Source organism: Lissotriton helveticus, chromosome 5_1 (assembly GCF_964261635.1).
Source record: "Lissotriton helveticus chromosome 5_1, aLisHel1.1, whole genome shotgun sequence".
Taxonomy (NCBI): Eukaryota; Metazoa; Chordata; class Amphibia; order Caudata; family Salamandridae; genus Lissotriton; species Lissotriton helveticus.
In genome coordinates, this window is record NC_136065.1 from 2,060,163,000 (window position 1) to 2,060,179,986 (window position 16,987).

Below are 16,987 nucleotides of genomic sequence, written 5' to 3' on the forward strand. Positions count from 1 at the left end.
AAATATCCCAGTTCTAACTGTTTTGTTTGTTTGTTGCATTTGCAGATGCTGAAAGCTTTTAGCCCTTTGCGGAAATCGGGGTCCGAGAGCTGCCTTAGTGAGTGTGACCAAATCCCATGGAAACGAGCGGCCATCCGGAAGCGGAAACCCTCAAGTACTTCAGATGAAGCCCAGGAGGAGGCCGTGATGTTGTCACCGCCGCCTCAGGAGATGCTTGCTCCAAACCTCTGCACTGCTGCTTCCGGGGGACTGGGCGGGAAAGCTGATGTTGCATCTCCGAAGACAGACATGGTAATACCCGAGCTGCGCGTCGACAAGGCCTACAGCCTAAGCGTTGACACCCTGCAGTGCTTGGGCTATGAAAGCTGTGATGAATCTGATGGGGAGCGCAGCCGGGAGAACCTGGCACGGGGAAAGAGAAAAACAAGCCTACATGCAGACGGTGGAAGCGGCGGCATGGTTTGGCGGACTTACAGTGAGAGTCACCTGAACCGGGTGGATAGTGTGGAGGTGCCTGATGGTTTGATCAAAAAGAAGGAAATGAAGTCAACTGGCAGTGGGTGGAGCCTCCCCTCGCCTAAGTCAATGAGGAAGAAACGGCGAGCGGCCAAGATGGCTGCCGCCAAGCAGCACCTACTTTCGTTCTTCGGTGGATCCAGCAAGGTAAGACCTCTTGGTGATGCAGATGTGGTGTACAGTGGTGTCCACGAGTAGTGAGAACGTGGGGGATGCCTTAGTGAACATGGGGTGTGATACAAATGATTGTGCACTTCCAGAGGGTGGAGGCCTGCTTCATAGTCTCAGATTGTGGAGGTGTAAGAATTTGGAGTAGGGGTGTATCTTGTGACCAGCTGGTTGATCTCTAGGATATAAGGAAAAGTAGCCTGCTAGGCATGTGGTGTTTCTTATTGAAGATGGTATTTTAGGAGAAGCCAAAGCAGGTAATATCCTTCCTCTGATATCGTCGTAGCTACCCAAAAGTGAGGGAAAGTGATCCGAATTGACTTATATTTTTGTGAGTTACTGAAAAGCTGTCTGACTTGGACAAACACGCGTTAAAGTGCTTTGATAGCAATCAAGGCAGGAGTTTACTTCCTGTTCAGTTTATGTGGAGGACCAAAGACCATAGAGAGGAAGGAAAGGAGTTGCCTGAGGCAGTTTGCATGCCAGAGCCAGTGGTTTCCTATGTTTTTGGGCCGAGCTGGGCCATCGGGGCAGGACTTTCTGAAATTCAAAATTACTACTTTTCAACCCTTCCTAAAATACTTTGGGGATTTAGAGCTTCCCCCAAATATTCCAGGACTGCAGTTAGAATAGTAAGGAAGCCTCCTGGGATATTTGGGTGAAAGTTGCCCTTTTCCCCATTTATTCCAGGTGTGAAGTTTGAATAGTAAATTCGACCCCTTGTGTTCGCCAAGCCCACTGCTGCTCCGAGGGTGCACTTCAAGGTAAGAAACGCAACCCTGCCAAACTGCCATGTTTCAACTCTGAGGTCTCTTCACTGCGAGTAGCGGCCGGCACAGACAAGAGCGGTGGGGCTGTGGGCGGAGTGGGGTCGGGTAAGTCGGAATATGACGGGAGAAGTAAAATTAAATAAAAACACTTACCTTGAACTCAAGGTAAGTGGTTTATTTTTTATTTATTTTATTTTACTTCTCCCGTCTTATGTTGACTTACTTGACCCCCTTCCCCGCCCCACCGCTTCACCACTCTTACCTATGCCGGCCGCTACTGTTCACTGACCTAGATAGAGCTCTGGATATTTGGCCGATTGGGTAAAATTACCGAATCTGTATGTTTTTGAAGCACCTACATCTCCATAGCCCAATACCGGTCGGAAACGGCCGAAAATCTGTATTTTCAGCCGTTTCCGACCGGTATTGGGCTACCTACATCTGGCCCCAAATGGAGAGGTAGGAATCTGCCTTGAAACTCTTGAAGCTGCAGTGTACCTTGGGCTGACTGACGTGTGCACTGATACATCACAGAGGGCCTAGCTCCCAATGATAAATGTACATGTGTAGAGTTACTCGTGTAAATCTACTCCTGAACCTAGGTGAAAATATGTACTTTCTGTATGTTGGTATTAGCATGTCCCTCCTCAAAACACTCCTTACATTTTCTTAAATCTCTACCATTTAGTGGTAGCTATTCCCCCATTTTTCCAGAAATCACCATGGTCCCTCCCACATTTAACTAAGTAGTAAACTTACACATAAGGAGATCTCCCAATGATTGGAGAGTTGGAGATCTCTGCCTGTAGAGCTGTGGGTGGCATTTTGTAGTGAGCATTGTTACTGTAGTACTTACTTTATATACTACAAAATGCAGTTTGTGAATCGAGCTCAATGTATGGAAGTACATATAGGTATCCAGAGCGTGTGAACCTAGCCAGAGAGTAACAGAGTGCTGGACATGTGTGCAGGAAGTGGGGAGCAAAAAATGGTGTCACCAGAGGCTACTGTCTGACAGGCCACAACTCTAGGAATCTCCCTAATTCAAATAATAAATTGAAGCAAACAAGAGGGGTTCATAATAAAGAAACGGAAAAATAAGCACAAGCAGAAAAAACACAGGGAAGACACTAGGCAGTGCTTAATTTGAGCCAGTGGTTTCTGGTACTCTGCACCTGCACTTAATTGCCAGCACTTTATACAGTCTGCCATATGATGGCGCTGTTTGTCTAATTTGGAGACTTTCACAGTAGCAGTTATTTATTAAATTGATATACATAAAACATGACGCCAAAGCCGTTCTTATAGGTTTGGGGCATGGAATAGTTAGAATTGTCACACTTGTACAAGTGTGATGGTTAGAACTTTGGTTGATACTGTAATTGGCAGAACTGGTGCAAGAGTAAGTGGCCTCCTGACAAGGGCCCTGAATTTTCTTTTTTGCTTTGCATATTAAGCACTGTCACCAGGTGTGTTTTACCAGTGCTGGCTGACCTGGGAACTGCAAGAAACAGCTTAGCAGGAAATTAAAGGAGTGGTCACTGCTGGTCACACAGAGAATATAGGAAGACCTAAAACAGCCAGGAGCGCGCCATGCCCAGCTGGTAGAAGCAGACAGTTGCTGGCTGGTGCAAGAACAGGCAGAAGCGGGTAGTGTTGGATGGCACAGAAACCGATCAGAAGCAAGTAGAGTCAGTCTGTCACAGGAAACATAACGTGTATTTGTACAGCGCATGTTCACCATAAGGTATCTTGGCGCTGAATAACATATATGTATTGTTACCCAACTCAATAGTACTCATTTTATCGACCTCAGTAGGATGAAAGGTTGAGTGGACCCACCAGGATTTGAACCTGTGACCATGAGGTTGTACATGCCCTACAGTGGACACATTAGTCCACTGAGCGCCAGACCCAGAGCAGGCCCTGCTAGATTGGCAGAGTATCTCGGGAATGGTTAACCCCTTCCAAGCGTTTGTCGGCCAACGGCCGTCGCGAGCACTACCTCCATAGTGCTGCACTGGTCCATTGGCCAAAGCGGCCCCGCCCACTCCACTAAACCGCCTCACCGCGGTGGAATTGCCACCGCGGTTAAGCAGTTAACTCTGAGGACAGGGCTGAAGCGCTTAGAAATCACTACACAAGGAAGAAGCTGGGAACCAGACCTGCCGGAAAGTAGAGTCATTTTTGATGCACAGAATGGTGCGTAAGCAGGACTGCTGCGAGAAGAGATGTCTCATTGGGTTCAGGGTATATGGTCCCACAGGCGTGTGAATCTGTGGTCTAGTCTGGAAGCACCATCCTAGAGGATTCTGGGAAATGGAGTCCAGCACAGAGAAAGGCACAGACACTAAATGTACTGGGGGGACATTGACACCCTTGCAGAGAGCCGAGCGAGGGGTCTGGCGTGGCTGTATGAGTAATCATGAGCCGAGTCCTCAAAAGATACAAATCAGGCAACAAATATCATGGAACAATAGGATAAATACTTTAAATGGACAACATTTATTTTCAATATTTATCAATGTCTCAAGTATATACGATTAAATCACTAAATTGAATGACATTTATTGAAAGTCATTTTTTAATAAAAATCAAAACATTCAAGGATGCCACATGACCTGATAATGTTGCCAGGAGTTACCTAAAATGTGTCAGTTTTTCAAGTGGTCTACTTTTAACCTATATTGTTTTTAAATCCGAAGTAAGAATATTTTATATTAACCATATATGATGTATTTTTTTGTACCGTGCAGATGGTGTACTGAATTACTCCAATGTGCTCTGTAACTGGATGGTTAAAGAAAAAAAAAATAGAGAGAGAAGTTAAGTAATGAGCTATAGATCACACATTTTGGCCAAGTGGATAAGCTGAGATTTGAGTTCCAAGATTGAATATTGTGCAGTTTAGCAATTGCAGGCTCACATCCTTCTCTAGTCCACCTGACACCAAAGTCAGAGTTTTGTGTCACTCAATTATGGTTATCCAATTAGTGTTAGTTGACAGAGTTCAATAAAAACACTTATCTCACCTTCCATCAAAGTGACACCATGAACACCCTTCTATTCATGTGCTAATCATAAGATTAAGAGTTGTGTTTTTCCATTTGGAATGTTTACACAGACTCCAAAGATCAAACACAGTGACAAAACATACCTGAATGAAGTTCTGCCCCTATGAAATTATGCGGATAATGGGGAGGGATTCTGTTACGGACTGTGGAGGCTGGAATCAAAATTAAATCGCCTCACGGTTTAATGCCTCCCAGACCAAGGATTGTGTTTATTTCATCTAAAGAGAACTAAAGGAGTCTGTCTATCATTGTGCAACCAATGAACGGTCCATAGTTGGAATTGCTTTTTTGAAAAAAACTGGTGTTTCCCATATTTCACTTTAGATGTGTAACCCAACTGGTTTTGTCAAATGAATACTCATGTGCCAGGTTATCAACTTGGTTAGATATTTATCTTATCTTTTTCTGTTCTTCTAGATTCAATCTCATGTTTTTACACTTAACCGCATCGCTGCGGCGGCTATTCCGCCGCAGCGCTAAGGGGGCGGGGCGGCCGCGCGGCGGCCGCATGCTGGTGACGGAACCGCTCCGTCATCAGCCGCGGTTGGGCTGTGCTGATGACGGAGCGGTTCCGTCATTGCCCGGCCCGCTCAATAGAACGCCCAGCGCAGGCGCGGAATCCGCGCCGTGCAGGCGCGGCGGCCGGGCCATGACGGAACCGCTCCGTCATCAGCACAGCGCCACCGCATCTGATGACGGAGCGGTTCCGTCATCAGCATCGAAAGGGTTAAATATAACAGTAACACATTTTTACACATGACTCAATGACGACAAATTGCAAATACAGAAGTAAATGAAATAATGATTAAAACATAAAGAGACAATACATTTTACACATAGACATTTCGTGTATAATGAGACGTGACTTACTGCAATGCACACATCCAACACAGAATTACAAATCTTGTGTGCCACAGCATGCATTAGTAATTTAGTGTCCAACTGACATTTGATATTGGGACCTTTTGCTCTCGTTTCCATGTGCACTTTTATGGTAGTATGAGGTCCTGTAGAGGTCAGAGCATAGATATATGGATTCCTAAGTGATCTTAATTATGCTTTAGTTTATGGTGCCTTTTGTGATCCAATCAATTGTTCATGGTGACTCTTGGTCTCAGGTTGGAACGTGCCAACGCGTTCCGACCTTCTGAGTTGAACCTAGGTGTAAATTGGGTGGAAGGTCTTCTTCAGGGCAGTGTGTGTTCTTGTGGGACACATAGTTTATCTTTTGGAAGCCTTCAGGTTTCCTAAATTGTGTTCATGGCCCAGCACAATCTTCCATGAAGGGTGGTGCAGGCGTGGTGCCTAAAGTTCCTTTGTTCTCGTACTTGGAATCGAGTGTTTGCTCCCGGAGGTTGCCTCAATTAAATTATGCCTTCACTTATGCACATGTGAAATTATGCTGCACATCTGCTCCTATGAAATATACTGTACTTCTGCCCCAATGAAATGTGGCTGCACTTCTACACCTATAAAATTATACTGCACCTTTGCTCCTATGAAATATGCGGCACTTCTGCCCCTATGAAATTATGCTGGACTTCTGCCCCAATTAAATTATGGTGCACTACTCCCGCTCTGTAATTATGCTGCACTTCTGCCCTATGAAATTATGTTGTACTTCTAGCCCTATGAAAATATGCTGCAGTTTTCCCCTGATGATATTATGCTGCACTTCTGCCTGATGAAATGATGCCTTGTGATAGAGAGGGAGTTACCCTTTTTATCAGGAAAAAGGATTGGGTCAACAATCATAAAAAGCAAAAACTCCTTTTCCTGAACTTTACAACCAACTTCTATTACTTTGTCCCATAAAGAGACGTTTCACAGGTGGGAGAAGGGGTCTCGTCTATGCGTAGGTTACCACATTTACAAGCTTTTTAAATGTCAGACCAGGTTCAACATGAATGTATTTCCAAACACAAATTTCTTTTAAAAAGTTTTCTTTCATTTATTAAAAAAATATTTTTTAAAAAAACAACAATACATTGTCTCATTTACATTATACATCTTGTACTACACAAATCAATTACAAATATTATTTGACTTAGTTTAAAAACTTGGATTTCTAAACTTTGCTCAGGGAGGGAGATATTTTGCTCTGCAACCCATCCCAAAATATGGGGATTGAGGGAAATAAATCCACTTGTCCCCCACAGTTACAAAGTCTTTGAGCACAGAGTTGTCTCTTTGGTAGACATCTTGCACTGCCTCACATCAGCCAACTAGCAAACCCTCCCTAACTGGTGCTGTGGCCCAAGTGAAGGACATAAAAGGCACAAGAACAACTGTACCTCCTGTAACCACAAAGAAAAAGAGCATGCAACAATCATGCTATGATTAAGCCTGGAAGGAGTACTTTTGTCATCCTAGTATTGAGATAAAACCCGCGGATAAGGGTGGTAATATCATCATACAGAATAAAATGGATTATGTAGCTGAAGTACAACGACAATTATGGATAAAGAGTGCTACCAACAACTAAGCAAAGACCCAACCATGGAAATTCAAAATGAACTAAATATACATTTACAACAATGGTATCAGGTAGGTCTTCTGGATGACAATGAATACAAATTTTCTCAATAATAAACATCCAACAATACCAACATTCTATTGTCTCCCAAAAATATACAAAATCAACAAAATCCACCAGGAAGACCGATAGTGTCAGCCAATAATTCACTATTGGAACCCATCTCAGATTACATTGGTCGCTTCCTGGCTCCCTTGGTAAAAAATCTCAGCTCTTATTTAAAAGATACAACAGATTTACTACAAAAATTACAAGAGATAACTTGGCAACCCACTTTCAAATTAATAACTATAGACGTAGTGTCCTTATATACCAATATTGAACATCCAATTGGTATTACCGCCTGCAAATACTTCCTGGGAAAGAGAAACATCAAGTACAGAGCTCATAACACCATGCTGAACAAAATTATCTTATTGTGCTTTGAAAACAACAACATCTTATTTAACAAGCAAATCTTTAAACAAATAAGAGGATGCACAATGGGATTTTCTTTCTCACCCAATTATGCCAACCTGACAATGGGGTGGTTTGAACAAACATTGGCTTGGTGCACTGAAAACTATGAATTCCGCAATAAAATAATCCTATGGCTTAGAGTCATAGATGATCTTTTAATTATTTGAGACGGTACAGAGGAAGACTTCAAGAGCTATTTTGAGAAACTGAACAACAGTCCAACACATCTAAAATTTACATATGACATAAAATCAGAAAGAGTCATATTTTTAGACACAGAAATTTACATTGAAGCAAACTCTCTACAAACAACACTACATAGGAAAAAAACTTCCACGAATGCAACATTGCATGGAGAGAGCTTTCATTGTGAGTCTCTTAAATGGAGCATCCCCTACGGGGAATTTCTCAGACTAAGGCGTAACTGTTCAACAGATCATGAATTTATGAGATACAGCCAACAGGCAATCTGCAGGGTCCAAAAACGAAAATATCCAACTAAAGTGATCGAAAAAGGTTTGGAAAGAGTAACAACTCAAAAACGAAAGGATATCTAGAATACTAATAAAAAGAGAGATGAGGAACCAGATAAGGCGACAATCAGGATGATTATCACTTTCAGTGCCGAAAACAACAAGCTGATAAGAATTATGAAAAAACATTGGGGAATATTAAAACTGGACCCCTCCCTATCACAATTGATAGGAGACCACCCAAACATAACCTATCGTCGGGCCAGAAACATCGGAGACAGAATAGTACACAGCCACTTCCAAGACACACCAATTAAAACATGCCTACAAAGGGTGGGCTTTTGGCCATGTAAAAACTGCAAAGTGTGCAAAATCGCCAGCCCCCAAAAAAGAAATTGAAATCAGAAATGGGAACAAATGGAAAATAAATCAACACCATACTTGTAAGAGTACATTTGCAATATATATGGTGGAGTGGCCATGCCAAAAACGTTATATAGACAGTACAATCTTCGAAGTTTAGAAAAGGATTCTGGAGCATGTTCGCGCAACAGTCCACAGAGATCGGATGAACGCAATTGCGAGACACATGGAAAAAGCTCACGAAGGCAATTGGGAGGCACTGAAATTCTGGGCCCTAGAACAAATTCCAGCAACAGAAAGAGGTGGAGATAGAACAAAAATCCTCCGACAGAAGGAATCAAAACACATATTGAGATTCAGAACCCTAGACCCCAGAGGTTTAAACCAAAATGAAGAACTTTATGTACATCTTTAAATTAAAGAAGGGAAAAAGAAGAAAAGAAAAAATCATTGGAACAAATAAGATCGATTGAACTGAAGAAATCCCCTAAATGTGGGAGTGATATTGCTCACTAGAAAGCAAACAAAAAGGGACATAACGGATGACAATTCTGAGTCACAGGAGAAATCATAAGTATTGACTGTATTGTCCCACAAATCTGAGAACAATAATTTCAGAACTGTATGTTGGGATACTGAACACGATCACCCACCAGAGGGTAAAATGTTCAACATTTATCAATGGACACTAGAGTCCTTGTAAATACATTGCCTCGTTGAAACACAAAATTGTTTTTAAACTAACACTGTTTGCACAAAACACAGAGCACTCACATTTTGTTTTAAAAAACGTACATGTTTGTAAGTATTAAAAAAAAGAAATACTACACTAACCACAATGCATTTCACCATGAAACAGGAAGTAACTGTGTGCTAATAAACATAAAAGAAATCTGTTTTTTGTGCTGCACATCCCGTGAACAAGCCTTGTGTGAAGGCGAAACACGTTGGGCAGGACAAGCTGAAAATAAAGCTGTCTTAACTTCCAAAGAAACTCGAGTGAGTGCGTTTTTCAACAAACAATCGCTGGATTGAATCGACTAATATATATATATATATATATATATATATCAGAAACAAAGGTTGCCTGCTGAGGAAAGAGCCCACACCTGGTACTTCTTTGGATGACAAAATTTATTTGAGGGTGCTGCATGCAGAATTCGCGATGGCTCGCTCAATGGAAGTCTTTGTTCCCCCGACGCGTTTCGTGCTCTCTGCACTTAATCATGGGTGTAGACTACTGGTTCTAGACTACTGGTTCTGTGAGACGACTTCGCCTTTCATGCTCTCAGACCACGCCCATTGAGCGAGCCATCGCGAATTCTGCATGCAGCACCCTCAAATAAATTTTGTCAGCCAAAGAAGTACCAGGTGTGGGCTCTTTCCTCAGCAGGCAACCTTTGTTTCTGATTGTTTGCGGTTCCGCCTGGACCGCGGCAAGAGCCCCGCTGTTTTACAGTCCTGCCGTGGTGTCACCCGACATTGCGGTAGAGGGATCTGGTAGCTGCATTTGGGGGAGAGAACGGCTGGTGTCAGAAGGACTGGTGTACCGCAACCCACTGGGGCAATACAACAAAAGGAGGAGCGTGAGACAACAAAGACTACAAAGAGACTACATGGACCAGAAAGCCACTCGTTGTGGCGACGCCCACCGGGCGTGGTCTGAGAGCATGAAAGGCGAAGTCGTCTCACAGAACCAGTAGTCTACACCCATGATTAAGTGCAGAGAGCACGAAACGCGTCGGGGGAACAAAGACTTCCATTGAGCGAGCCATCGCGAATTCTGCATGCAGCACCCTCAAATAAATTTTGTCAGCCAAAGAAGTACCAGGTGTGGGCTCTTTCCTCAGCAGGCAACCTTTGTTTCTGATTGTTTGCGGTTCCGCCTGGACCGCGGCAAGAGCCCCGCTGTTTTACAGTCCTGCCGTGGTGTCACCCGACATTGCGGTAGAGGGATCTGGTAGCTGCATTTGGGGGAGAGAACGGCTGGTGTCAGAAGGACTGGTGTACCGCAACCCACTGGGGCAATACAACAAAAGGAGGAGCGTGAGACAACAAAGACTACAAAGAGACTACATGGACCAGAAAGCCACTCGTTGTGGCGACGCCCACCGGGCGTGGTCTGAGAGCATGAAAGGCGAAGTCGTCTCACAGAACCAGTAGTCTACACCCATGATTAAGTGCAGAGAGCACGAAACGCGTCGGGGGAACAAAGACTTCCATTGAGCGAGCCATCGCGAATTCTGCATGCAGCACCCTCAAATAAATTTTGTCAGCCAAAGAAGTACCAGGTGTGGGCTCTTTCCTCAGCAGGCAACCTTTGTTTCTGATTGTTTGCGGTTCCGCCTGGACCGCGGCAAGAGCCCCGCTGTTTTACAGTCCTGCCGTGGTGTCACCCGACATTGCGGTAGAGGGATCTGGTAGCTGCATTTGGGGGAGAGAACGGCTGGTGTCAGAAGGACTGGTGTACCGCAACCCACTGGGGCAATACAACAAAAGGAGGAGCGTGAGACAACAAAGACTACAAAGAGACTACATGGACCAGAAAGCCACTCGTTGTGGCGACGCCCACTGGGCGTGGTCTGAGAGCATGAAAGGCGAAGTCGTCTCACAGAACCAGTAGTCTACACCCATGATTAAGTGCAGAGAGCACGAAACGCGTCGGGGGAACAAAGACTTCCATTGAGCGAGCCATCGCGAATTCTGCATGCAGCACCCTCAAATAAATTTTGTCAGCCAAAGAAGTACCAGGTGTGGGCTCTTTCCTCAGCAGGCAACCTTTGTTTCTGATTGTTTGCGGTTCCGCCTGGACCGCGGCAAGAGCCCCGCTGTTTTACAGTCCTGCCGTGGTGTCACCCGACATTGCGGTAGAGGGATCTGGTAGCTGCATTTGGGGGAGAGAACGGCTGGTGTCAGAAGGACTGGTGTACCGCAACCCACTGGGGCAATACAACAAAAGGAGGAGCGTGAGACAACAAAGACTACAAAGAGACTACATGGACCAGAAAGCCACTCGTTGTGGCGACGCCCACCGGGCGTGGTCTGAGAGCATGAAAGGCGAAGTCGTCTCACAGAACCAGTAGTCTACACCCATGATTAAGTGCAGAGAGCACGAAACGCGTCGGGGGAACAAAGACTTCCATTGAGCGAGCCATCGCGAATTCTGCATGCAGCACCCTCAAATAAATTTTGTCAGCCAAAGAAGTACCAGGTGTGGGCTCTTTCCTCAGCAGGCAACCTTTGTTTCTGATTGTTTGCGGTTCCGCCTGGACCGCGGCAAGAGCCCCGCTGTTTTACAGTCCTGCCGTGGTGTCACCCGACATTGCGGTAGAGGGATCTGGTAGCTGCATTTGGGGGAGAGAACGGCTGGTGTCAGAAGGACTGGTGTACCGCAACCCACTGGGGCAATACAACAAAAGGAGGAGCGTGAGACAACAAAGACTACAAAGAGACTACATGGACCAGAAAGCCACTCGTTGTGGCGACGCCCACCGGGCGTGGTCTGAGAGCATGAAAGGCGAAGTCGTCTCACAGAACCAGTAGTCTACACCCATGATTAAGTGCAGAGAGCACGAAACGCGTCGGGGGAACAAAGACTTCCATTGAGCGAGCCATCGCGAATTCTGCATGCAGCACCCTCAAATAAATTTTGTCAGCCAAAGAAGTACCAGGTGTGGGCTCTTTCCTCAGCAGGCAACCTTTGTTTCTGATTGTTTGCGGTTCCGCCTGGACCGCGGCAAGAGCCCCGCTGTTTTACAGTCCTGCCGTGGTGTCACCCGACATTGCGGTAGAGGGATCTGGTAGCTGCATTTGGGGGAGAGAACGGCTGGTGTCAGAAGGACTGGTGTACCGCAACCCACTGGGGCAATACAACAAAAGGAGGAGCGTGAGACAACAAAGACTACAAAGAGACTACATGGACCAGAAAGCCACTCGTTGTGGCGACGCCCACCGGGCGTGGTCTGAGAGCATGAAAGGCGAAGTCGTCTCACAGAACCAGTAGTCTACACCCATGATTAAGTGCAGAGAGCACGAAACGCGTCGGGGGAACAAAGACTTCCATTGAGCGAGCCATCGCGAATTCTGCATGCAGCACCCTCAAATAAATTTTGTCAGCCAAAGAAGTACCAGGTGTGGGCTCTTTCCTCAGCAGGCAACCTTTGTTTCTGATTGTTTGCGGTTCCGCCTGGACCGCGGCAAGAGCCCCGCTGTTTTACAGTCCTGCCGTGGTGTCACCCGACATTGCGGTAGAGGGATCTGGTAGCTGCATTTGGGGGAGAGAACGGCTGGTGTCAGAAGGACTGGTGTACCGCAACCCACTGGGGCAATACAACAAAAGGAGGAGCGTGAGACAACAAAGACTACAAAGAGACTACATGGACCAGAAAGCCACTCGTTGTGGCGACGCCCACCGGGCGTGGTCTGAGAGCATGAAAGGCGAAGTCGTCTCACAGAACCAGTAGTCTACACCCATGATTAAGTGCAGAGAGCACGAAACGCGTCGGGGGAACAAAGACTTCCATTGAGCGAGCCATCGCGAATTCTGCATGCAGCACCCTCAAATAAATTTTGTCAGCCAAAGAAGTACCAGGTGTGGGCTCTTTCCTCAGCAGGCAACCTTTGTTTCTGATTGTTTGCGGTTCCGCCTGGACCGCGGCAAGAGCCCCGCTGTTTTACAGTCCTGCCGTGGTGTCACCCGACATTGCGGTAGAGGGATCTGGTAGCTGCATTTGGGGGAGAGAACGGCTGGTGTCAGAAGGACTGGTGTACCGCAACCCACTGGGGCAATACAACAAAAGGAGGAGCGTGAGACAACAAAGACTACAAAGAGACTACATGGACCAGAAAGCCACTCGTTGTGGCGACGCCCACCGGGCGTGGTCTGAGAGCATGAAAGGCGAAGTCGTCTCACAGAACCAGTAGTCTACACCCATGATTAAGTGCAGAGAGCACGAAACGCGTCGGGGGAACAAAGACTTCCATTGAGCGAGCCATCGCGAATTCTGCATGCAGCACCCTCAAATAAATTTTGTCAGCCAAAGAAGTACCAGGTGTGGGCTCTTTCCTCAGCAGGCAACCTTTGTTTCTGATTGTTTGCGGTTCCGCCTGGACCGCGGCAAGAGCCCCGCTGTTTTACAGTCCTGCCGTGGTGTCACCCGACATTGCGGTAGAGGGATCTGGTAGCTGCATTTGGGGGAGAGAACGGCTGGTGTCAGAAGGACTGGTGTACCGCAACCCACTGGGGCAATACAACAAAAGGAGGAGCGTGAGACAACAAAGACTACAAAGAGACTACATGGACCAGAAAGCCACTCGTTGTGGCGACGCCCACCGGGCGTGGTCTGAGAGCATGAAAGGCGAAGTCGTCTCACAGAACCAGTAGTCTACACCCATGATTAAGTGCAGAGAGCACGAAACGCGTCGGGGGAACAAAGACTTCCATTGAGCGAGCCATCGCGAATTCTGCATGCAGCACCCTCAAATAAATTTTGTCAGCCAAAGAAGTACCAGGTGTGGGCTCTTTCCTCAGCAGGCAACCTTTGTTTCTGATTGTTTGCGGTTCCGCCTGGACCGCGGCAAGAGCCCCGCTGTTTTACAGTCCTGCCGTGGTGTCACCCGACATTGCGGTAGAGGGATCTGGTAGCTGCATTTGGGGGAGAGAACGGCTGGTGTCAGAAGGACTGGTGTACCGCAACCCACTGGGGCAATACAACAAAAGGAGGAGCGTGAGACAACAAAGACTACAAAGAGACTACATGGACCAGAAAGCCACTCGTTGTGGCGACGCCCACCGGGCGTGGTCTGAGAGCATGAAAGGCGAAGTCGTCTCACAGAACCAGTAGTCTACACCCATGATTAAGTGCAGAGAGCACGAAACGCGTCGGGGGAACAAAGACTTCCATTGAGCGAGCCATCGCAAATTCTGCATGCAGCACCCTCAAATAAATTTTGTCAGCCAAAGAAGTACCAGGTGTGGGCTCTTTCCTCAGCAGGCAACCTTTGTTTCTGATATATATATATATATATATATATATATATATATATATATATATATATATATATATATATATATATATACATATACATACATAAAGATATATATATATATATATATGTATATATATATATATATATATATATATATATATATATATACATAAAGGTATATATGTGTGAAGGTAAGTGTAGTACACCTATACTTACCTATATGCACAAACCTTAATGATCATTTATTTCTCGTTATTTAGGGCTCAAAACATATATATATATATATATATATATATATATATGTTCCAAAGTTGCCCCTGGGCTCAAAGACGCAACTCCACAGCAGGATAGTTCAAACTTTTATTTTCAAAACCGGCTCACTTTCCCAATCAATTAACGATCCCTGACGCGTTTCAATGCTCCTGCATCTTAATCATAGGGCGGGGACAGGCCAAATCACGGAGCAGACTACAACTTCATTTTCCCTTTTAAATGCCACCACTCTCCAGTGCGTGGAATGCTGGGTGCTGTAGTCCTAAATTACACCCTTCGGTAGGGTCCGTGTAAATGCCATTGATTTAAAACCCCCAATGTACTTATCACTGTTTGTAGATATATATATATATATATATATATATATATATATACACACACACTAGCAGCCCGTCCCGACGTTGTCCGGGTATGAATTGCTGCCGGCCAGTAGTATATTGTTTTGTAAGATTTCGTTTTGATAGCATTTCTTATCTGTGACAGGCCTGTGAAACGCTCCGATTCACAGTGCACTGCTGATGAAATTAAGAGTTCGCGTTCAGTAGTGTGTGAACTCGAGTTTCCCTACTTTATTTTTCCTTTAAATATTATATAGCGTGAACTCGACAACATGGCATGAGCACAATTTACATTACAGAAGAACACATTCATTTGTGGTAGGCAAATCGCCTGGAATCACAGGATGTTGAGCTGATGAACGTAGCTCCCCAGCTCTAAAGTTCGCAATTCTAGAACTTGTGGCGGGAGGTGTGTCTAAAAGTGTATTTCGGTGCTGGACATCAATGAGAGAGACCTGTGCATTTTTCAAATCGGTGGTGAAAAATATGAGTATGTTGCTGGAGATGTGGGCCGCCGTGCCACCAATGTACTTACCGGGGGAGGGTAAACACCCATTATTCCGCAACTTTCTTTCCGCATACCATCACTCCACACACTTTCATTACGAAAGTACCATGACTCCGCAATGCCATTATAACGCATGGCATTACATTTTATATGCTTTTACCACACATACATTTACAACGAAATTCGTTGTAAATGCATGAATGGTAAAAACATGTTTTTTTTCAGTGTTTGGATAAGGTAAGTAAGGGTATAGGGGTATATGTTTTGGGGTGCTGAGGTATATGTTTTGGGGTGTTTGGGAATTTTAAGGGTTCAGATATAGTTTTGGGTTATGGGGTACAGAGGTAGTTTTAGGGTTTAGGGATGGGTATGGGTTTTGGGGTACAGGGGTATTTTTAGGCTTCAGGGCTAGATTTAGGTTTTGGGGTAAAGGGGTATTTTAGAGTTCAGGGGTAGGTTTGGGTTTTAGGGTACAGGGTTATTTTTATGGTTCAGGGCTAGGTTTGGGTTTTGGGGTACAGGGGTATTTTTAGGGTTCAGGGGTAGGTTTGGGGTTTGGGGTACTGGGGTATTTTAAGGGTTATGGGGTAGGTTTGGGTTTTGGGGTACAGGGGTATTTTAGGGTTCAGGGGTAGGTTTGGGTTTTGGGGTACAGGGGTATTTTTAGGGTTCCGGGCTAGGTTTGGGTTTTGGGGTACAGGGGTATTTTTAGGGTTCAGGGGTAGGTTTGGGTTTTGAGGTACAGGGGCATTTATAGGGTTCAGGGCTAGGTTAGGGTTTTGGGGTACAGGGGTATTTTTAGGGTTTAGGGATAGGTTTGGTTTTTGGGGTACATGGTATATTTATAGGGTTAAGATGGGTTAGTGTTTAAGGGTGTTGGGGTATTTTAAGGAGTAAGGGTGGATTATGATTATGTGGGGCAGGGGTATTTAAAGGGAGCAGGGTGGACACCCGGAGCTGGAATGTACAGAACCTGGGAAGAAAAAATAATGAAATATTGGGCACAACGCTCGCTTTTTTTCTCCCATAATCCCGCGCCTCTCACACGCCCACGCCCCCAGCACACGCCCACAGCACACGATATGAGACATGGCATGAAGGGCGGAACGTACCACACGCCCCCAGCGTTTGTCACGCCCACAGCACAACGCAGACATGCCCACAAGGGACTACTTTGCTGGCACGGTTCTTTTACCTTTTAAATGTATATGGTGGGCGTCTGCACAGCCTATGTCCTTCTGCTGCAACTGCCCTTTCCAACGCTGTATTGGGTGTTGTGATTGGTGCTGTGGTTCCTGAGATTACCAGCCTTAAAGGTTTGGGCTCTCTCTTTATTATATTAGTATAGATAAATATATATATATTTCTTAGACTCTTCTCACTTCGTCCTTTACGATGGATGTCACGGCACAGCAAACAGGTAGGATTTTACAAAAGTTCTTTATTTACACACCATGCGCAAAATAACGTGCATTGATTAGGACGGCCTAATATATATTTTGAGGCCTAAATAACGAGAAA

At 45.3% G+C, this 16,987-nt stretch overlaps 1 protein-coding gene across 2 annotated transcripts in view; it reads left to right on the top strand.

Moving 5' to 3' along the window:
• Positions 1-16,987, top strand: part of LOC144756287 (regulator of G-protein signaling 3-like) — a 456,864-nt gene that overhangs the window by 160,279 nt on the left and 279,598 nt on the right. For both annotated transcript variants that reach the window (XM_078645947.1, XM_078645948.1), the window contains exon 2: positions 46-663. In XM_078645947.1, the coding sequence (XP_078502073.1) occupies positions 46-663 (618 nt within the window). The remainder of the gene's footprint in view (positions 1-45; positions 664-16,987) is intronic.